General features: G+C 47.1%; 11 protein-coding genes across 12 annotated transcripts; 6 read left to right on the top strand and 5 right to left on the bottom strand.

Moving 5' to 3' along the window:
• The first annotated feature begins 1,222 nt into the window (after nucleotides 1–1,222).
• Nucleotides 1,223–2,036, top strand: PPTG_18229 (hypothetical protein). The gene is made up of 2 exons (XM_008916191.1): nucleotides 1,223–1,756; nucleotides 1,821–2,036. The coding sequence occupies exons 1-2, from the start codon at nucleotides 1,430–1,432 to the stop codon at nucleotides 1,851–1,853; spliced, it is 360 nt and encodes a 119-aa protein (XP_008914439.1). The 5' UTR covers nucleotides 1,223–1,429; the 3' UTR covers nucleotides 1,854–2,036.
• Nucleotides 2,037–5,641: 3,605 nt separating this feature from the next.
• Nucleotides 5,642–6,334, top strand: PPTG_18228 (hypothetical protein). The gene is made up of 2 exons (XM_008916190.1): nucleotides 5,642–6,067; nucleotides 6,153–6,334. The coding sequence occupies exons 1-2, from the start codon at nucleotides 5,879–5,881 to the stop codon at nucleotides 6,291–6,293; spliced, it is 330 nt and encodes a 109-aa protein (XP_008914438.1). The 5' UTR covers nucleotides 5,642–5,878; the 3' UTR covers nucleotides 6,294–6,334.
• A 129-nt stretch (nucleotides 6,335–6,463) lies between these two features.
• On the bottom strand, nucleotides 6,464–7,717 carry PPTG_18227 (hypothetical protein; the record flags this gene model as incomplete). The annotated part of the gene is made up of 1 exon (XM_008916189.1): nucleotides 6,464–7,717. The coding sequence occupies one exon, from the start codon at nucleotides 7,715–7,717 to the stop codon at nucleotides 6,464–6,466; it is 1,254 nt and encodes a 417-aa protein (XP_008914437.1).
• A 1,363-nt stretch (nucleotides 7,718–9,080) lies between these two features.
• On the bottom strand, nucleotides 9,081–9,188 carry PPTG_24296 (hypothetical protein; the record flags this gene model as incomplete). The annotated part of the gene is made up of 1 exon (XM_008916188.1): nucleotides 9,081–9,188. One exon carries the CDS (start codon nucleotides 9,186–9,188, stop codon nucleotides 9,081–9,083), a length of 108 nt encoding a protein of 35 aa, XP_008914436.1.
• Nucleotides 9,189–9,589: 401 nt separating this feature from the next.
• PPTG_18226 (hypothetical protein) lies at nucleotides 9,590–10,773 on the top strand. The gene has a single exon (XM_008916187.1). The coding sequence runs from the start codon at nucleotides 9,660–9,662 to the stop codon at nucleotides 10,638–10,640; it is 981 nt and encodes a 326-aa protein (XP_008914435.1). The 5' UTR covers nucleotides 9,590–9,659; the 3' UTR covers nucleotides 10,641–10,773.
• Nucleotides 10,774–11,117: 344 nt separating this feature from the next.
• PPTG_24295 (hypothetical protein) lies at nucleotides 11,118–11,231 on the top strand (the record flags this gene model as incomplete). Its single annotated transcript, XM_008916186.1, has 1 exon — nucleotides 11,118–11,231. One exon carries the CDS (start codon nucleotides 11,118–11,120, stop codon nucleotides 11,229–11,231), a length of 114 nt encoding a protein of 37 aa, XP_008914434.1.
• Nucleotides 11,232–12,804: 1,573 nt separating this feature from the next.
• On the top strand, nucleotides 12,805–13,503 carry PPTG_18225 (hypothetical protein; the record flags this gene model as incomplete). Its single annotated transcript, XM_008916185.1, has 2 exons — nucleotides 12,805–13,308; nucleotides 13,372–13,503. The coding sequence occupies 2 exons, from the start codon at nucleotides 12,805–12,807 to the stop codon at nucleotides 13,501–13,503; spliced, it is 636 nt and encodes a 211-aa protein (XP_008914433.1).
• Nucleotides 13,504–13,976: 473 nt separating this feature from the next.
• PPTG_18224 (hypothetical protein) lies at nucleotides 13,977–15,726 on the top strand (the record flags this gene model as incomplete). The annotated part of the gene is made up of 6 exons (XM_008916184.1): nucleotides 13,977–14,092; nucleotides 14,161–14,252; nucleotides 14,318–14,429; nucleotides 14,487–14,609; nucleotides 14,676–15,448; nucleotides 15,522–15,726. The coding sequence occupies 6 exons, from the start codon at nucleotides 13,977–13,979 to the stop codon at nucleotides 15,557–15,559; spliced, it is 1,254 nt and encodes a 417-aa protein (XP_008914432.1). The 3' UTR covers nucleotides 15,560–15,726.
• PPTG_18223 (hypothetical protein) lies at nucleotides 15,634–16,302 on the bottom strand. The gene is made up of 2 exons (XM_008916183.1): nucleotides 16,012–16,302; nucleotides 15,634–15,949 (listed from the first exon to the last, which is right to left on the bottom strand). The coding sequence occupies exons 1-2, from the start codon at nucleotides 16,134–16,136 to the stop codon at nucleotides 15,895–15,897; spliced, it is 180 nt and encodes a 59-aa protein (XP_008914431.1). The 5' UTR covers nucleotides 16,137–16,302; the 3' UTR covers nucleotides 15,634–15,894.
• Nucleotides 16,283–18,074, bottom strand: PPTG_18222. 2 transcript variants are annotated; one of them, XM_008916182.1, is made up of 8 exons: nucleotides 17,933–18,074; nucleotides 17,736–17,869; nucleotides 17,467–17,665; nucleotides 16,981–17,410; nucleotides 16,831–16,910; nucleotides 16,694–16,771; nucleotides 16,499–16,639; nucleotides 16,283–16,438 (listed from the first exon to the last, which is right to left on the bottom strand). In XM_008916182.1, exons 1-8 carry the CDS (start codon nucleotides 17,963–17,965, stop codon nucleotides 16,328–16,330), a joined length of 1,206 nt encoding a protein of 401 aa, XP_008914430.1. In that variant the 5' UTR covers nucleotides 17,966–18,074; the 3' UTR covers nucleotides 16,283–16,327. The 2 variants fall into 2 exon arrangements, with proteins under 2 accessions (XP_008914430.1, XP_008914429.1); XM_008916181.1 differs by having other exon boundaries at nucleotides 16,499–16,771.
• A 73-nt stretch (nucleotides 18,075–18,147) lies between these two features.
• On the bottom strand, nucleotides 18,148–19,699 carry PPTG_18221 (hypothetical protein). The gene has a single exon (XM_008916180.1). It carries the CDS (start codon nucleotides 19,360–19,362, stop codon nucleotides 18,829–18,831), a length of 534 nt encoding a protein of 177 aa, XP_008914428.1. The 5' UTR covers nucleotides 19,363–19,699; the 3' UTR covers nucleotides 18,148–18,828.
• Nucleotides 19,700–20,205: the final 506 nt, after the last annotated feature.

Raw genomic sequence — 20,205 nt, 5'->3', positions numbered from 1 at the left:
CTTAAAAAGAAAATGGGAATGGGTAATTCAACTGTGTGACGATTTCATTTTTAGAACCACATGATGATTTGTAAAAAGACAAAGGTATTCTAATACTGTAGTCGCCACACACTGATTCAGCATTAACTAAACGAAATTACACTGATTTAGTCATTTCCCGCTTCCTCTGTTTGTACTGTAATGCTATGTACCATCTTTGAAGAAAAAAAGTCATGTTTCTTTTTTTTTGAACTGTACTTAGTATTGGTTCTCAAGTTGCGAATGATAGCTTCGAAGTACTCTGCCCATTAGCCGAAACAACAGAGGAATTTCCATAATCCAGTACTAGTGTACTGGATTATGAAATTTGTCAATCTATCTTGGTTTCACCGATCGCGTCAGTTACGAAAATTGCAATATTTTGTTGAAGCAGTAGCTACCCAAAGTAAGAATCAACCTAGCGGTTTATCTGCAAAGCCGGCTCCACAGCATCTTCACCCTCCCCTTTGTCCTTGGGAACCCGCATTTTGTGAGACAAGAGGCAGCCGTTTGTCCAGCTCAAGGCATGCATCTTGATGTAAAGGCAACTGCAGGGTCACGCCTATAAACGCCTCAGCCTACGGCTTCAACCTTGAAACTTCGTCAAAGTAGGTAGCGTATGTATGTATCAAGATATTTACGGCTCATAAGTGGTATTATAACAAGATGGCAATAGGAACAATTTGACGCAGTATCTCGTTTCCTACGTCTGAGAGTGCAGCACACACAATCAACCATTAAAATAGTTTCGATTTGACTAAACGACCCTAAAAGAATAGACCGTTAGAAATCGGTTGTAGTCGCAGGATTCTGGTTGCCATGATAATCTATTGCTTTGCACACACTGGTTTAGACAAAACATACTTGCATACTTACTTGTTCACCACCAGAATACTAAAAATTATTACTGTACACCGGTCGAGTCATTAAAGCAGCGGTTCGGCATTTAAATATAAAAATTAACACGATGTGGTCATTTCCCCCAGAAAAAAAGCCTTTACAGGATTGATGAGAGTTGGGCGCGGTCGGACACTGTTATTTATGGTAATAGAGCCGAATTCAGATTATGCATTCCTTCTGATTACGATGACAGATTATGCATTTCGGCAGGGACGTATGCAAGTGTCCAACGTGCTGTCTGACGTAACTTCTGAATATATTTTAATAAGTACGATAACGTCTGAACGTTTTGCCCTCAGTCTGGAATCGAGCTGTTCCACACAAGTTAGAAGCTCTAGTAAAAATTAGCTTGTTTATAGAAGACCGCGACAGTGAGGCAACACTGGAAGAAGCTCTTGCCATCATAGATTCCTTCGACCTCGAAGACGCTATTACAAGTGATAACAGTGATTCCCCTCATCTGGAAGTTTCTGAGGAAGACAACGCTCGGAGCCACACAGCAACCAAGAAGATGAAGAAGCGGAAGAGTTCCAACCTAAGTTCATCAACACGGCTACAACAACGGAAGAAGGCTGAGCTGCTGTATCTGCGGCGCCACATCCAAGAAATGGAGGAATATATCGAGCAACTGAGGACCCAGTGTCTTCAGGATATCCCCCGCATGAAGTCAGAATGCGTGAAGGATGGAAGGGCGTCTTGGATGGAACTAGCCAGCTTAAGCTATCAAGCACGACTTCAATCAGAAGAAACGAACCGAGGTCTGAAAGCGATCATGGCCACCCAGGCGCAAGTGAGTGAGTCGCTGCGTGGGATCATACAGATGCAAGTCTCGTTCCAGGTGCGTTCGGTTTTTATATGTACCTTAAATCGACGGGCTGATTGACTTGTTTGAATCGTTATAGGAGGACGATGCCGTATACACCGAGGCGTTGTGATGACGGCAACACTGGAATTGATGCAACTAACAAACCTACAACTTGTAGGCTACAAGCTGTAGATCTTACTCTGTGAAAAGGCGAATACTCATTGATATCGACTTTCTGTAGGAGGAAAGAAAAGGTTAGGCTCGTCAAGAATATGGCAAGTATTTCTGTACTAAGGTTAATCGTATTTGCAGCAGACTTTATGCTTATAGTAGCATGCGAAAAGTATTAAAATAGGCGATATGGCTGATCCTCTGTGAAACCCAGTCCTACCGGCGTTTGAGTCAATTCTGTGTTGGAATTCTAAAAATATTATAATAACCCCAATCTTCGTTTATTGGATCCCAACACCATAACGTTTCGCAGTTTAATAATACAGAAAGGTTTTGTAAAGAAAGGTTTTGGATGATATCTAAGGAGGTGCACAATCGCCAAGCTTTATATATATATATCAGCACCAAGGTGTTATTTTTCGCTGAAGGTGTCTCGGGAGAAGATAACTACTCCAGGCCGACAGTGTTTCGAGTGGGATGAAGGTATACAGCGCGTTGCATGATTGGGATAATGGACTCCTAACACCATTGCTTCAGCTGCTCGGGAATCTCGAAGACACGGTCTTCGTACAGGAACGAGCCCTCGTGACAACCTTTCGCTGGACATGTCGAATTGTCGAAATAACTAAATGCTTGGCCAGTCACGTTTTCTAGACCATCAGGTTTAGCAAAAATTTACGAAACAACTCGATCAGAGAAAACGATTTTGAAAACCCAGATTTTTCGTATCGGTGCTTCTCCGAGATACCAACCATCCCGACTGCATTCCTAATCTAACTACACAACTTACGTTCTACATCGCATCAAGTCAGCAAGTCGGTCGATCTTCATGAAATTCGCTGCTCTCGCCGTACTGGAACCTGCAGCACCCAACAGCGTTGGGTGCAACTGCTGGCAAGGAGACTGCTGACGTCAACACCGACGACAAGAAGAATAAGGAATAGTGGGGCGGCGGATTCGGATGAGAAGGGCCGTGGGGAGGCTGCGGTGGATGGGGCGGCTGGGGATGGTAGATTGCCACCACCACCGAGCTCACGCTGAGACCCGGCTGTCACGGCAACGTCAACAGATGCATTGGACGCGCTCGCGTTGATATATCGACCACTCATTCATACATGTCGTAGCTCTTAATCTAACCTCCCCCCCCCCCCCCCAAAAAAAAAAAAAAAAAAAAAAATCCCAAGAATTATTTTTCTTGCCTTGTTTGGACTTGCGCGACTGCAGTCAGTCGGATATCACTTGCTTGATGAATTATGTGTTGCTGGTGTGGAAGATTGTCGCATTAGCGTCGTCACACTATGTGTATGGTAGCACTAGGCAGAGTAGTTGTTACTGAAGAACTCGGGCAAGATGCCTTCGCAGTTATCAATCAGCACTTTTGTTCTGGAACAGGTTGTTCTTGAACAGGTAACTTGAGATCTGATTGAGTTTAGCTATCTTCGTACTTCTGTGTTCCTATCGTTCTTGCACTCTAGGTGTCTCCCTGGTCTAGTACTCGGTAACTTCTACTCGTTCGCATGCAACATGTACAACTTCAACCTTGCCTTCAACTGCAACCGCTTGTAATTGTTGTCTACATCTTCCAGCTGCTTGTACTGCACTTGGTCGTTCTGCTTCTCCAGCGGTGTTCGCCTCACCTTGTTGGATGATCCTCATCATCTTTTCCATCCCATGTGCTTGTACTAGAGGTTCCCGCAACAAAGATCTTCAAACCGACTAAGCCCCAACCAATCAAACTTAACGTTTTTGACATTCGAGCTGCGAATCTCAACCCACCATCCAGGTACACCAATTATGGATGACCTCCAAGTCTGAGTTTTAAAAATCTGCTTTTCGGAACCGTTTTCTATTGCAATATCTGAAATCCGAGAACAATGAAATTGGCGTTGTGGGGCAAACCGAGCATGTTTATTAAATGCCGCGCGACTTCACCTAGCTCCACGATGGCACGCCATTGAAGTTGCGTGAATCTGGGTGAGGTGCGGTGGGTCAACTTGTTGCTGGGACGCTGAAAAATCGCGAGTGAGCTTCCTAACGGCGAACGAGCCCTAGCTAACAACAGCTAGCCAATTCACGATCGTAAGACTGGCCGACCTCGATGAATTCCCCTAGCTCCAGTCGCACACGTCAGCCGGCTACATATTGCGTGGGTGTGGTTCACGCGTCAGTAATCTTGAATTAATCCCCTTCGGATATTTAGGCACTTCTACGAAGCACTACTCAAAATAAAAGCAATAATGATATTGTATTGTAGTATGTCATTCGAGTTGTATTGCGTATGTCATTCCATAATGTACTTCAGGTATCTTACAGTCTCTTAGCATGGCCACTTCAGCTAATCCATTTCCACTTATCAAACTCTTGGTGGTGAGGCCATGGAGCTACTCTCCGCGCAGCAGAAGCGTGAGTTCTTCGCCCAGATCGAGGAATTGCTGCGTCCACTACGACGTCGACCAAAGCCAGGTACAATTGCTTCAACCCTCATTTCTTAAACCACAGCAGACAGACTCTAACGGGACGCGGCACCAAGCGACAAAGTCCGCTACCATTACTGAGAAAGAACGATTGCCAACAAAACAGCAACGGACAGGAAGAGGAGCCGAAATGCGCGACCTGAAGAAGCTTGGTGCCTTGCAACAAGAAAAGCGGCCTTCGGACCGGAAGCCCCAAGGTCCAGCTACTGTAGTATGCTCTGGTAAATTAATTTAAAGCAATATATCCAAATAGTGTACAGTGAGAATTGAATACCACTATTATCCTCCATGAATTCAATATTAAAGAAAGTCTCGCATTTTCCCAATAAATATTCTCTAGTTAACATACAGATTCCGCTACCACTTTTGATACTACGGCTGCTTAATACTCCCTCAAAACCGATCTGTTGGACTGAACCGTTTTAGTGAGTAAGTGATGGTCAGCACACGCATCCTACCTCGACTGTCCTTTTTAGTTGTATACCTCGAATTAGACGCTTCAGTTTTGGATATCGAAAGTTGGAGAATCTGTACCCCATTTAAAAAATACTAGCTAGTACTTCAGTACCTGTAATCAAGTAGTAGAGTACGTTATAAATAATATCTGATTTATTAACATGTAGAATGCTTGAATTCTGCATGAAGTATCGATGGCTAGCAGTGTTTACGTACGCTTAGCAATTTTCTGAAACTGGCGTATCTAATCAAATAACACCAGCCTAACTAGATTTTGCAACGATGTTTGCTTAACCCTTCACAGCAGTCATATAAAAACCCTCACAAGGGCATAGAGCATTTCACATGATACCGGTAAAAAAGACATTTCGATTTAACGAAAATGGAGAGGGTCGTACCTATCGCTAACACTAGAACAGTACATGCGCAGATATCAAAATACTCTCCTGCTTTAAGGTTGTATGATGGCCCACTATTGGGCAGGGTTATACTATATAGTTAGTGTGGACTTGCTGTCAATCCACCACTTCTCATGACTGACCTGGAGATAATGTACAGATACAAATGTTGCGTTTGATTATGTTATTTTGAAGTTGCATAATCGTGATTATGCAGAAACTCGAGGGATTATCAATACATTGCCACTGATGTTCAACGCGTTACAGAGTTCCGTTCCTTGTGACGTGAGCTTTTGGCGGCTCAAACGGGCCACTGTGGAATTGAACATCTCTCGACAAGAAAGAAAAAATCAACCAATGTGTTGGTTAATTGACGACAACAGCAGTGTGGCAACGTTGGAAGAAACCCTGGAGTTTATCGACTCCTTCGACCTCGAACATATCGTTTCTATTGAGCCCATTCTCCTCGGCTGACAATTCGTGATGGAGACCGTAAGCGACAATCGACTGCAACCAGGAAGAAGAAAAGACAGAGATCTAATCTATGCTCGTCAACGCGGCTACAACTGCGGAAGAAAGCTGAGTTCCTGTATTTGCGGCGGCACGTCCAAGAACTGGAGGGGTATCTCGAGCAGCTAAAGGCCCAAGGAGCGCAGATGCGCACATCCCCCATATGTCAGAGGGCAAAGGAGAACACGGCGTATTGGTTTACGCTGGCCGGGATAAATTACCAGGCAAGACTGCAATCTGAAGAAACAAATCGCGCATCAAAAGCGATCATGGCCACCCACGTGCAACTGAACGATACACTGCGTGAGGTCGTGCAGATACAAACATCCTACCAGGTGCGTTAGGATACAACCTTTTACCTTTTATAAATGGCTTTCATAATTGATGGGTCAAATTGCTTGTTTCTTTGCATACTACCAGGAAAAAGATGTTCTGCGTTCGGAAATGCCGTTGACACCCCATTGTCATTCGACAACATATCCTACCGACTGCAGTCACAGCAAAGAATCGACTACAGTAATACTACAGTTGTACACTGCACAAATCCTACTTAGGCCATGATTTGTTTTTCTGTCTGAAAAAAACCGGAAATCAATGAAAACAATTTTTCAAATCATAGAATCTCTTTTTTAACTGCCGCATTACAGCAATATATGGGGCGTACAACTTTGGCTGACGAAACATGGAGATGATACCGTAGTACTGCTTTTAGCGAAACTGATCGGTGTGATCTATTCTTTGCGAAGCCCTGTCTTGCCGGCATTCGCCTCAGTCGTGTCAATTTCGTTGTCATCATCGAGGGCCACCTCGGAGCTTCCAGTAGTAGAAGATTTCCACACCGTGTCGGCACTATAGTTACCCATAAGCTGAGTACAGTTTTGCATCTTCACAGGAGTAGACACCAGCTCAGCTTCAAAAGCTGTTTCGTCCATCTTAGGAGCATTCACCTCGAACTCCTGGTCTTCCAGGTAGCAGCACACAAAATCATGAAAGCGGTTGTATGCAGCAATACGCTCTTGCTGAGTCATCTGGGCAGCGCGCTTGTGTGTACCGAAGATCAGCTGTCGAACTTGCTTGGGGTTACTCAAACACAAGTCGCGCGAGGAGAAAACCGGGCGGAATTCTTCCGGAATTTGACACGTCTCCAAGGGCTCAATCGCGTCGATCGTAAGCACTGTACTGTCCGCGGTGTTGTTAGCGGTTAGCTTTCCAGCCGTGTCAACAATGGACGTGACGAGGGGAGTGACGATGTAGATCGGATCATCGATGGCATGGATGAACATGAGTACAGACAGCAGGACGTTGGATATGACGTTGCTCATCGTACCGAAGACAGCTTCAACTCCAGCCATTAGACCACCGATCACTGCGAAGCCACCACTGATCATAAGCACAGTCTCAGCTGTGAACTCTGATGGGTGGTGCGAGATGTGGAGTAGCAAGCCACCTGCCATGTTCTCGGCCGTCTCCTTCGGGTCTTCCTTCATAAGTCCCCACAGAGACTTGATGTTCTTGCCAAATTCTTTGAAGAAGCTGGTGATTTGCTTGACTCCGACAAGAGGGTCCCGAAGAGTGTTAATGATCCACTCGATCGCGTCAGCGAGAGTCTGTGCCATGGCGATAAGAGTGTCGGCCGTGTAGTCAACGAAACCCTTGATGGCTTTCTTGACCCGCTCCTTTAGTGGCAGGTTCTTGTTCATCGCCTTCTTCTGGCGTCTCTCGATCTTGAAGTAGTCCCACAGTGTGTTGTTGGGATGGCTAAGTAGATACGCAGACATGGCTGCGTCAGCGGCGTTGGCTTTGAGTTCATCATCCGAGAGATTTTCTTGTTCCTCAGTAAACTCGACGACAACGGGGCACACGTTGTAGACATCGTCGACGCTGCCGCTGGAAGAGGTGGTGAGCAACGAATTCGAAGAGTTTGAAGGGCTTTGCGCCGCGCAGACACAGGAGAAGAGGACGAGGAGGAGAGTCGAGTGCCACATGAGCTCGAAGAGGCCGAAAGAGTTGTGAGATGAATGAGGCAGGCCCAACTACCGCTAGTGAATAGGAACTACAGAAGGCAACATCCTTCGGTTGGACATGCTCACTCAGCAGGGCGGCCTTACGAGTTTCTGAGTAAGACCCTCCTAGCGAAAACTCTAGTCAGATTTGCTTGACTTGCGATCTCCTGATCGCAAATCGCGGCTGTCCTTGTGGAAGTCTCCGATGATAGATGATTCACCAAGTACTTGTCGGTGGCATCTAATGATTTCAGAGCAACTTGCATGTTGAGAATGCAGTGTGCTGCTACTAGTCTGCACCTTGAGCCACTCGTCCTTGGATATGTCGATTGCCTATCATCACTTCCAGCAGCGATTCATTAATCAAGGGAATTAACTTTCAAGGCCATTAAAATTGTCTTCAAAGTTAGTTTTGTGTGGGTTTGCATGCTTCCTTCATGCATGATAGCCAATGAATTTAATATATGTAGTCAGGATTGACAGACTGACAACCAAGTGATATGTGTACATACAGTGTAAGCATGTACTTGTGAAGTATGTCTGCATCTGACGATCCGGATGGATAATAGTAATTCATTCCTATTGGATCAAAGCGCCACGCCTCGAGAGTGTGGACCCGGCCAGAGTGTTCTTTGCACAGGCCGATTTGTTATATAATAGTAGCGTTAGCTATCTTCGCGTGAACGTACAGAATGGACTCCATTGTGCTGCAGTGAGCCTGTGACGTCCAGAATATACTTTCTCAGTTCTAAAGAATAAATCTGAAAGGGGGGGGGGGTATCTCTTTCAGACCCCAAGTAAATCAAGTTTTGGATTTTTAAAAAGAATAGCATTTTTAAAGTCAAACAGCTGCAGGTTGTTGCAGGAATCGATCCCCGCTGCTTGGCACTGGTTCGAGTTTATATGATGACCCACTTATTCGTACTGTCTTTATAAAATTCCACATACTGAAGTCCCGACACGATCCTTCTCGTAATGTAAGCGAACACTTTTTACACTTGTGGCATCCTGGTAAATGGAGAAGTATCTGTACATGATTTCATGAGCTGTTTTCGTACGTCCATTTCCTGCATCCAGCGCTTTTAGAAATTACCGGAACCAACACTTCAGGGTGTATTACTACATGTATTACTTTTTGTTTGTTTGTTAGTAGAGTACAAGCACAACTATTCCATACCTGCAGTGCATTGTATGTTTCAGCTGCAATTGCTGGAGCAGCGGATTTGTCCTCTCAGCAATCGTTTGTGCATCGTGACTCAACACTGATTGCAGTGGTATCATTGTCGTCTGCAGATACGCGTGTCCTTATACATATTCGGTTCGCGACCAGGTTCTAATAGGCGTCCTATCTGAGGAAGGCTGTCTCACAAGCCGGTTCGTACTGTGCCATGATGCAGCGATGTAGTACATCGGATCGTCCGATTCGGATGTACGAACTGGCTGAGTTGGCCATCAAATAGACTTTTCTGTTTGGGCGTCTGGCGATCTCATTCCTGGTCGGCAACGGCTTTGGTGAGTATTCACCCGATTTGCCAAAGCGGGGGAAATTCTCGTTATCTGTGGCCTTGCTCCAGTACAAATGCTTGAGATCATGTTGCTTAGTCGGAAAACCAATCTTTACGAGAACAGAGTAATCTTTGAGCCTGAAGATTATTCGTTCAGCTTCAACCTGACCCATTGTGGGTGAACAAGTGGACACTGCTCCGCCATTCATGTCCACTGCATATCTTCCCTGCTGCCATTTCGCCAGTTTTGTTGGATCATTTGTGCCCGCATGTCGTCGGCCCCTCTCAGCTGTAGTCCTGTGCCGGATAAGCCTCGTTTGAATGGAAACCCGTCCCATAATCGGAGACTCCCACTGCGAAGTCTCCCGATTTTATCATTTTTAAAATTGCCTCCAACTAGTCCCATCAACCCGAAAACTATGATTCAAACGGGTCATGCCGTTGCCGTCGCCTTCGCGTTGAATATCGCAGCTGGTGCCGCCACGATTCTGGGTGGAATGGTCATCTTCAGCAAGCGCCTCGTGTACCTAGCCAACCCACTGAGCTTGGCCGTAGCTCTCAGTGTCTCGTCCGGTGTGATGATGTTCATCTCGTTGGTCGAGATCTTCAGTGAGTCGGTGAACCTGCTGAAGGAAGGTCTTTATACCGAAGACATGACGGAGGAGACGGCTACGGGTCATGGCTGGCTTGCGGCCACGGCGTGTTTCGCAGTCGGTATCGCTCTCATCTACATCATCGACGTCGTAGTGCACAAGTTGTCACCCGAACACGAGATCACTGAGATCGAGAACCTGGGAGACGTCCGCGAGTCAATGGACCAATTCGAGAGCGAAAAGAAGAGCGCCAAAACCTCGACGCCATGCCTTGAAGCGCAAGTTCAGACGCCCGAGCCTACGGGTTACTACATCAAGATGGACGAGCAGGCCAAGAAGGCTCTCCAGCGCATGGGTGTGCTCAGTGCTCTTGCCATCGGTATCCACAACCTGCCCGAGGGAATCGCCACCTACGTCGGTGCAATCCAGAACTCCTCGGTTGGATTCTCACTTGCTGTTGGTATCGGTCTCCACAACATTCCTGAAGGTATCGCAGTTGCAGCACCTATCTACTTTGCCACCGGTTCTCGCTGGCGTGGAATCATGTGGTGTGCGATCTCTGCTGTAGCCGAGCCCATTGGTGGACTCATCGCGTGGCTGGCGATCGGTGACGGCATGGACCCGGTCTCGGAGGGAGTCCTGTTTGGAATCGTGTGTGGCATCATGGTGTGCATCTGTGTCAAGGAGTTGATCCCCACGTCGTACAAGTTCGCGAAGGACAAGACGCATATTGTCGCTGTGGGCACGTTCGCAGGCATGTTCATTATGGTGGCCAGCCTTACACTCTTCGGTTACGCTGGCGCATAAGTGGAAAGCATGAGAGACCCGAACTTGTATAAGGGTGAACATGTTTGCATAACTGGAGGTCTGATGCCTCGCATGTGTAGGTTATCTGGATTGATAGATAACCTTCCGCTAGTTGGCATTATCAAACACGTTGTTTTCTTTTATGTTTTCGTAGCATTTTTTTTTTTTTTTTGTATCTGGGAAGATGTATAGTATTTTCTATTGTCTCCAGCAACTCTTTTGAGGTGTTGCTCCCGTAGTGGTGAAACGTTGCAGCCCCAATTTAAAATTATGTGTTCTGTTACAACCAAGCAGCAATCGATAGCGAGGCACCAACTTTCAATGGGTAAAGTGCCTAAGTTGATACACGTTCTGTAGTCCCATAGCAGCATTGTGCAAGTCGGAAGAGAAGTGGAGAAACATGCCTAGTGTGCAACTCGTGACTCAGTTGTTGGTTCACGTAGCACTCTTCATACTCAGGGTAAAACCACGCTGAATATGCGGCATTCAGTTCTCGAGAAGAGACAAACCAGGAAGTTCGGAGGTGATAATGCCTCCAAGATCATTAAGGCCATGTTTGTGGCGAACGCAAGAGTTTTGGAAGCGTTGTAACTTCGCGACCACGACCAACCTAACATAAAATGCCATTGTCTTGCCATCAAATTCATTTTGAAAATCAGCTCAACCCCCCGAAAAAACGTAAAAGCGGACAAAGGTGATATTAGAAGACAGTTGGAAATGTAAATCATGATCAGTACTACTTCGAAGTACTAGCAGCAAAACGCAAATGATCCCCTTAATGCGGGCAGTCCATATACTTGTCAAAAATAACAATATACTTGTCTAGGCTCTCCTCTTTGCTACTTGCGGCTACGCAGTTCAATCCAATACTCGATAGCTGCTCCGTTATAAGAAAAATTGAGGCTGATTCTTGGTCGCCCAGTCTTGGAAACTGTTGCAACTATTGACAGTTGTTGGAACGGATAGTATAACAGCTACCTTAGACTAGATATGGCCTACGGATGCTGAACCGTTCACTACCAAAGCTGACGGCTATCTGCTACGACTGAAGAAGCATCAGGTGTGATCGTTGTCACTCATTTGCAGTCCTGTTCAAGGACTTGCTGCGGCAAGTTATCATAATAAAGGATATTTTGATTCTGAGTATCCAACAACAAGTCTAAGGTTCCTCAAACGCCACGCCTAACGAGTTCAAGACAGTGTCACGCCCGTTTACTTAACCCTGCAACTAATCATGTACAGTAATCCGAGATAAGTAAACAACAGTTTCAACTCGTAATCAGGAGTCCTATGGTCCAAGAGCCTGGCGATAAGCATCTTGGCCTTGGCGCTTCAACAGACCAACGCACTGCGAAACTTATTAGGTAGGACACCCTCACGTCAAAATGGATTTTACCACAGCAGACTTGAGAAGTGGCCGAACACGCGCATAGTCGACGGCGCTTACAACCCGACCGAGATGGATGTCACGGCCTCTCTAATCCAATCCTGAAAACTACGAAGTGCCCCAGGGAAATGAACACGGTGAATTCCCAACTAAAGGTATGAATTTGTGATTGCCCACGTTGGAAAATGAAAGCCTCGGTCTATCTTGGCTGTAGGCTTAAGTTTCGCAGTCCTTCGAGGTGTCCTGAAACACAGAGCCCAAAAAGGCCTTTCCAAATGCACACGCTTTCACCTACCCCTTGCAAACCCTAGCCGTGTCCATTCTAAAAAAGCGAGCGCAAACTGATACATGTACCGGAAACACACTTAGCGTCCACATTCTTCCGGTATTTCTATCCGTGAAGGACGTATCCGGTATTACGGGCCACATTTCAAATGACTTCAATAGGGTAGAACTTCTCCATAGGTCGAGCGAGGACAGCGATCCCTGTTTTTATTGTGCGTTACGTTTCCTTGTTTCAGATTGGTAGCCGTATCCAACTCATACGAAATCCAGTATTACAGGTCCTGCAAGCAACCCAAAGCAGGCCGTCATTCGACTTTGCGTGAAACGCGCAACGTGTTCAACTTGAAAGCAAATCCCTTAGAATAGTGTATACGCATGGTTTCCATCGTGATTAGTCACCTTGGTTGTATTAAATAATTTAATCAAGATCGACGAAGAGCATCATTAAAGGTGCTCCATTCAACATTTCGCAGGGTTCTGCAAACGACGACTATGAGTTTCTTGCTTAATGACAAGGACCAGTTCATGACGCTTGGAGAGGTTTTCGCTTTCATCGACTCGTGCGACGTCAATGACTCGATCGACTCTGACACTGGAGACGTACTGCTCGATGCCTCGCCAACCGACGTCGGGGTGCACAAAGCACACAAGAAAAAGAAGAGGAAAAGACGCAATCTCAGTTCATCTACTAGGCTGCAGCAAGGCAGAAAGGCAGAAATCCTCTTTCTTCGTCGGCGAGTGCTAGAACTGGAGGAGCACGTGCATCAACTACAAACCGCACCCAAACGTCGGTGTTGCCTCCTTCCTCAGCAAAAACCCACTGCCGATGGGATCAAAACAAAGACGAAGTCGGTGTGGGAAGAGCTGGCCGAAGATCATTATCATGCTAGACTTCAGTCTGAGGAAACGAACCGCACTCTGAAAAGTATTCTGGCAAGCCAGATTCAGAGGAGCGAACGGATGTGCGCAATCGTACAGGAACAATCAATAATGCAGGTAAGCTATTTCTTGCTGCGATACGTATGCTCACTGAATTAACTCTGTGTTTCTACTATGCAGGGAATGGATTTAGTCTGTATTGAGACACCAGTCCATCATGAAGTCTACGGTGCCAATCACAACCAGGTTTCAACGTTGAACGAGTTCGAGGATACGCTTCTGCATTCAGATTGGCGATGGATTCGCTGCTAGTTCCGCGTTTTGATAGCAGTAATGCAAGTAAGATAAGCTTACGTAGTAACATGTAAAGTAACCTGCGGTTGCAACCACCCGAAATTTTGATAAACAAAGTAGTCGCCATTATCAATGTTCATTAGCATTGTCAGCGCGACGAGAACCATGGATTATCATCAAAGGATAATTCTAACAGAAGCATAGTAATAAAAACTCTGCTTTGTTGGATGAAGTGCACTAGTAATACATGTATGTATGATTGTATAGGAAGTGAATCCAGGCGCTGTACAATCAAACCTGGTGGCATGGGTCACTGCATTATAATACAGATCTTTGCAAGAAGAAGCACACCAAAAAGTCGATAAGAGCTGTAGCCATTTGACCCGATCTAATGTAGGAAACACCACGAGTTCAAGGGTCGCCACTGCAATAGGATCGCGAACAGATCCTTGGCTATTATCGACCACTAACCAAACACACCAGTCGTCACCATGAAGCTTAAACGATTCCTGTTGCGTTACTACCCGCCTGGAATCATTCTCGAGTATGAACTTCGTGACGGCACACGCGAGATGAAAGAGATCGATTTACTGCATCTCACAGCCGAGTACGTTTAAAACACTTATTGAATAAAACGCAGTTGTAGGCTGATGCAAACGACGTTCCAATGATCAGGTCCGATATCGAGGTGCTGGTGAACCAGATTGTCTTCGAAGAGCCGCTCATCTCTGAGTCCCGCAAGCCACAGCTTCGCCGTCTCATTTACAGTGAGTTAGAGGAGATACTGTACTAGCTGTTTTAAATGGCTACATACGCTAATTGTGTTCTGCAGAGCTGATCGAAAAGCTCGAGGTGAACGACAGTAATGATTTCTATCTATTCAAGATTCTACGCGCGCATATTCTACCATTAACCAACTGCGCCTTCAACAAGTCCGGAGACAAGTAAGAAACCCAGTTCTCAAAGTTATGTATCATATTATTTTTTAATCTTTTTGTCAGGTTTATTACGGGCAGCTATGATCGCACCTGCAAGGTCTGGGATACCCAGACAGGTGACGAGTTACTGACCTTAGAAGGTCACAAGAATGTCGTCTACGCCATCGCCTTCAACAACCCTTACGGGTTAGTATATCTTCTCTCTACGAAGGCAATATATATTTTTTTTAACTGAAATATTCCACCTTACAGAGACAAGATCATCACCGGGTCATTCGATAAGACGTGCAAGCTCTGGAGCGCCGAGACCGGTCAACTTTACCACACTTTTCGAGGCCACTCGACAGAGATCGTGTGTCTAGCTTTCAATCCACAAGGCACAGTCATTGGAACAGGCTCCATGGATAATACGGCGAAGCTCTGGGACGTTGAAACCGGACAGGAACTGCACACTCTCTTTGGCCACACAGCCGAGATCGTGAGTCTCAACTTCGACACTCAAGGCGAACGTATCATCACAGGCTCCTTTGATCACACAGTGAAAGTGTGGGATGTGCGCAGTGGCCGCTGTATTCACACGCTTGCAGGCCATCACGGCGAGATCTCCAGTACGCAGTTCAACTACACGGGAGAGTTGTGTATCAGCGGATCTATCGACCGCACCTGCAAGATATGGGACGTTGCTTCCGGACAGAACGTGCAGACACTTCGAGGCCACAATGACGAAATTCTGGACGTGAGCTTCAATGCTACGGGCTCGAAACTCGTGACCGCGTCGGCAGACGGCACGTCTCGCATCTACAATACCATGACGGGTGCGTGTCAAGCCATCTTGATCGGCCATGAGGCCGAAATCTCCAAGGTGTGTTTTAATCCGCAAGGCTCCAAGGTGCTCACGGCCAGTAGCGACAAGGTAGCGCGACTCTGGGAAGTCGAGACTGGGGACTGTCTGCAGATGCTCGAGGGCCACACGGACGAGATCTTCAGTTGCGCCTTCAACTACGAAGGCGACACTATCATCACAGGTACTGTGGAGTTTAAAACTGTGTTCCTTAGTTGGCAAAAAATCATGACTAAATTTTGAACTTGTGACTGTAGGCTCAAAGGACAACACGTGCCGGATCTGGAAGTGCTAAACTGCTTCTAAATTGGCAACGTTCAGGATATTCTAGCAGTAAACTTGATACAACAGGAAGAGAAGAACAGAAGTACCAGAGAAGAAAAGAGAAACATGAGAGTTAAGAGAACAAAAAAGAGATAAGGTGGCGATGACTGCTTTAAGCAACATCCGTTCCCTACCCGACCTATATTCATCTTTGCTGAGAATCGCGTCGACATTATCCAACGAATTGTCCGGGATAACTGTCCCCATCAGGTCAAGAGTCTCATCCTGTCGCTCCTCGCGGTTTCTAGCGGCTGAATTTCAATCCTGGAGGCGCCTCACTACACTCGATCATTCTCGTCCAGCATTCTACATCTGAGGAGGCTCAGCAGGGGCAGCGAACGGGTTGATAATCTGCATTAGACTGCAGAACTGCTCGTTAGTTTTACATCCTTCTGCTATTTAGACGACGAATTAGCGACGTACGTGAGGTTAGGCTCCTGCTTGAGCGCGATGTACACGACCAGAGGCACGAAGCCCCAGTGCACAATAGGCTTGATGGTCTTGAACACCTTGGTGGGCGCCGTCTTCCAGAGCTTGTTGGCCGCCATAGTTTCTCCTTGCGTTGTGATTGTCGCCACCGAATAAACGACTTCGGATTGGATAAAATCTTATTGATGGATTTGCACCAATTAAAATATTTTGAGGTTTTAGCAAGTCGAATAATAAAATACTTCCAAGTAATTTTCGAAGAGGGTTGTCTTGTTTAATTTTCACAGTTGAAGAAGAGTAATGGTCTCCTTTATCTGGGAGGTGGACGGTGTGGCGTAGGGGGATCTGGGTCCACTGCGAAGCGACGGAAGCGAGCCTCGATGAAGCTGGATTTGGGGGAAGGCAGGCCGAAGCGGTCCGTCTGCGATGCAGTTGTGAAGTTAGTGATTGCAGCAATATATTGCAACGACCGACAACGTACCTGGTGCGGCATCATGATGAAATTAACATCTTCGGGCGGCCTGGTCTTGGACGAGGGACTGTATGCTCCTGGGCCGACTGTTTCCTTTGTCGGGCTAGTCAAGATCGGGAAATTGGGCGTGTTGTGGACCATTGCCGCCTCCTGCAATTGCCACATTAAAAATTTGGCGATTTCAAGTAGTGAAATTTCACGTACAGATGAAAGTCGACTCGCGCGTGATTGCATGGTAGAGCACTTGAAACTTGAGCTGGCAACAGCAGCGCTCATTGAAAACTGTATATAGAGAAGAAAGTGAGACTTCCCTCAGATGCATCGAGGTAGATAAACCTTACTTTGCAGGACGGACTAACGTCGTAGAACCGATCTGGTGTGTCGTCCTGAATGCGGTGTTGTCTTGAAGATACATACCGTTCTGGTTGTGCAATATTCACGTGAGAATGAAAACCTAGATAACAAGAAGAAAAAAAAACTCCAAATTCTACCTGGGAACACGCCCGATTTAAAACGAGGTGTAGTTGAGAGAACGGGTCCACGGACTTTATCAGGTGGAGAGTGGCCACCACCTCCGGCACCGCGTGGGCTGCTGGCAAACATGAAATCTCGTTCTTTTGGCGAGTTAGCTGTAGGACTCACCAGTGCCAGCACTGCGGTGACTTGAGCTTTCGCTTCTTCGAATCGTGCCGCCTTACTAACGTACGCTGGAGTAGGAACCTGTTTCTTCTTCACGTTGATAGCACGACGAGGTGCTCGATAAGTTCCCGGCCCAACGGCTTGTGGGTCTGCGTAAGGTTCCTTCACCACACTAGCAAACGTGGACGAGCGATATGCTGCCGTACTAGCAAACCGGTCTTTCGTAGAGCTAAAGGCTCCTCGGCAAGTATTGGATCCGTCTTCAACATGCCGTTGGAGTGTCTAAACCAACACGTTTTAGTGAGTACAGGACGTGAAAACATACCGTGAAGACGCACCTTTTTCGATCCACAATCCGTGTTGTACATCACATCCGGGACATCCGTTAGTTTCCGAGCAAGACTGTACTCTGGGTCAAGAGGCCGTCGATCACTTCCAGTGGATCTAACTTCGCGTGCTGAACGAGCCTTCTCCTGGTTGATACGATGAGCGGATCGCTGCTCGTCCTTGATGCAATGCTTTAGGTACAACTTGCTTCTGCACATACGATCGGGATGCTAACTATTGAGTTTAAAACATCTCCAAAGGATTGATAACTACGACGTACATGTCGTGGATCTGTTCGCCCGAGGGCAGCGAAATACGAGCCAATGTCGCGTCACCGCCACTGTCCGAGCTCTCCCTCGATTGTTGGTTGGCAACTTGCCTCTTCCACATGGCTCGACCAGAGGCACTAGAAGCCTGCAAACAGTCAATAGTTAATTACCCCTCATTGTTCTAACGCATCAAAGTAATTCAACGCACCCCAGTGAATGCATTCGCCGGATCGTGGATCATATTGACAACAAGCGGCCCTCACTAGATCGATATATCCACCACCTTTACGTCGTTCGAAGCAGCATCAGAGTAACAAATTCTCTGTAATAGCCCTCACCAACCAAAATACACTCCACTATTTTTATCGAGATTGCTAGCAGCGCGTCACTACATTTTTGCTTATCTTATCCAAACGATGAGAGACCCAAGCTTCTCAAATTTTCGGCTTTTATTACAACGGGGGCTGAACGAACAATAAACCTGTAAAAGTTACCACCATGTTCTACCTTTTTGCCCTGCGAGTGCTTCGCCGCGTGCATGTAACAAGTTGAACGTGAAAGCTGACAAAAATGACAGTAACCCACCGAAATCTACAAAAGTTGCAGTAAAATGTCACGATATGACCAGAGCACGTGCGGATTCATTGCCCGTAATCCCCACCCGCGCGCGTGGGAGTCTTAGGGATTCTCTGGGCTCCAGCGTCTGGAGAGCAAGGTATCGCCGCCACGCACCCAGCACATGGAAACCGGCATCTACAATCGTTGTTGACTACATGCAACGCCAGCCAGACACGATGATTTGGACGGCGAAACGGCAGTAAACCCATGACAGCTCTACGGAATGGTAACCCGCCACCGGTTTCGGCAACGCGAGCTCGCGAATGTCCCGCTGCACCCTTCCACTGGGCCTGGAGCTGGGAGACACTCGCACTTTGTGTTGATGGACACGGGAACAGGTTGGCGAGCAAAGTTGGCAACACATTTTATACTACTACCTTACTTAAATACGTGCAGGCCTAAGCTGCCTACTTTGACGCCGTCAAGCACACAGACCGCATATCGACGTGGAAGGGTCGTGTCTAAACCTGTATGCTACCCTCCACTCTACACACGAGTCCCTGTCGACGCTGCCACTGCATTCTTGCGTTTCCGAAGCCGCACCAAATGACGCGACAGGAGCTGCATCCGCTGGCGTAGTGTGCTCTCATCCAGATAATTCTCGCGCGACGTAGCGGTGGTGAACATGAGCCGCTCGATCTTAATCGCCAGTGCGAAAGTCTTGGAGTGCCAGTCGTAGTTCTCGGGTACCTGTGTCAAGACGTCATGAGGCTGGTGGTTTCGTAGCATCCGCTCGATCAGAATCACGTGCCGCGACCGGAGTCGCTTCATCTCGTCGCCTGCCTGTCGCCAATTGTCTTGAGCCCCGACAGCAGTGACGTTGGGCAGGATGGGGACGCCACAACCGCCGGTAGTAGTGCCGGGTAGGACCCCCATTCCGAGCGGGAGACTGTTCGGTAGACCTGTCGACACGACTGCATTGTTGCGTGTTCCACCGGGTACATACGTTGGCACACCTGAATTGTCAAATTCTCGCGTTGCAGCAGGAAACCGAGACCCGTTCATGGGGAGGTTGGGCATTGAAAAAAAGCAAAGTGGCGACCACCGACAACACAGAATTTACGCGTTGCTTTCTCTCTCTCTCTCTCTCTTGGGACGACTACAACGCGCGGGCCGCCTGTGGCACAGGCGCGAGAACTGCTGAAGCGATCGCCAAGCGAGTTTTTGCCGATGTTTCTTCCGAAATCGGGAGGAAATGAAATGAGGTCCCGATGGCCAAGCCCCAACCGCCGAATTGCGGGCGGGGGGCAACCCCTAGGAGCCGATATCGAGCGAGTAATAAACGGAGTGGAGTAGTTCGTGCCAGCCGTCCCAATGTCAGGACTGTCTTGCCGGACAGCAACGCGTGACATACTTTTATCTACGCCGCCTCAAGGTGTGCCAGCTCGGGCCATACAAAAAAGAAGTTAAATGTGTGGGGTCATAGACACGTCAAGATGCTTCTCGCTCCGCTTCGTATCCATGCAGCACCGCCGTCGTGATTGGCTTGACTGCAAGACTGAACCCTAGCCAGCGATGGGCTCCAATTGCAATTTTTGCAATACGCTTGCAATGCAATTTTTGCGAAACAGTTCCATTTCTTTCGTGTTTGCCACTTTTGCAATAAATGTGTCATTCAACAATTCTTGAAGTTTTCATTTTACGTAGTATTGTTTTACATGTACAAAAGTCGCTGTTTGCGTGGACTGGTTAAGGCTTTGTTTGGTCAACCATAGACACATCATGCTGCTGACTCGCCGCACACAACAAGCTGCGCACTGTTCGAGCTGCGTCGGACGTGATTTGCACTTGCAACGCAAACCATCGGAAACAAGCATGCATATGCTTGCTGCGCCATCTGCGTGAGCGCAGCACTCCAGCAGT

Source organism: Phytophthora parasitica (assembly GCF_000247585.1).
Source record: "Phytophthora parasitica INRA-310 unplaced genomic scaffold supercont2.80, whole genome shotgun sequence".
NCBI lineage: Eukaryota > Oomycota > Peronosporomycetes > Peronosporales > Peronosporaceae > Phytophthora > Phytophthora nicotianae.
Note: the sequence above shows the minus strand (reverse complement) of the source record. Positions and strands in the feature narration are given on the sequence as shown.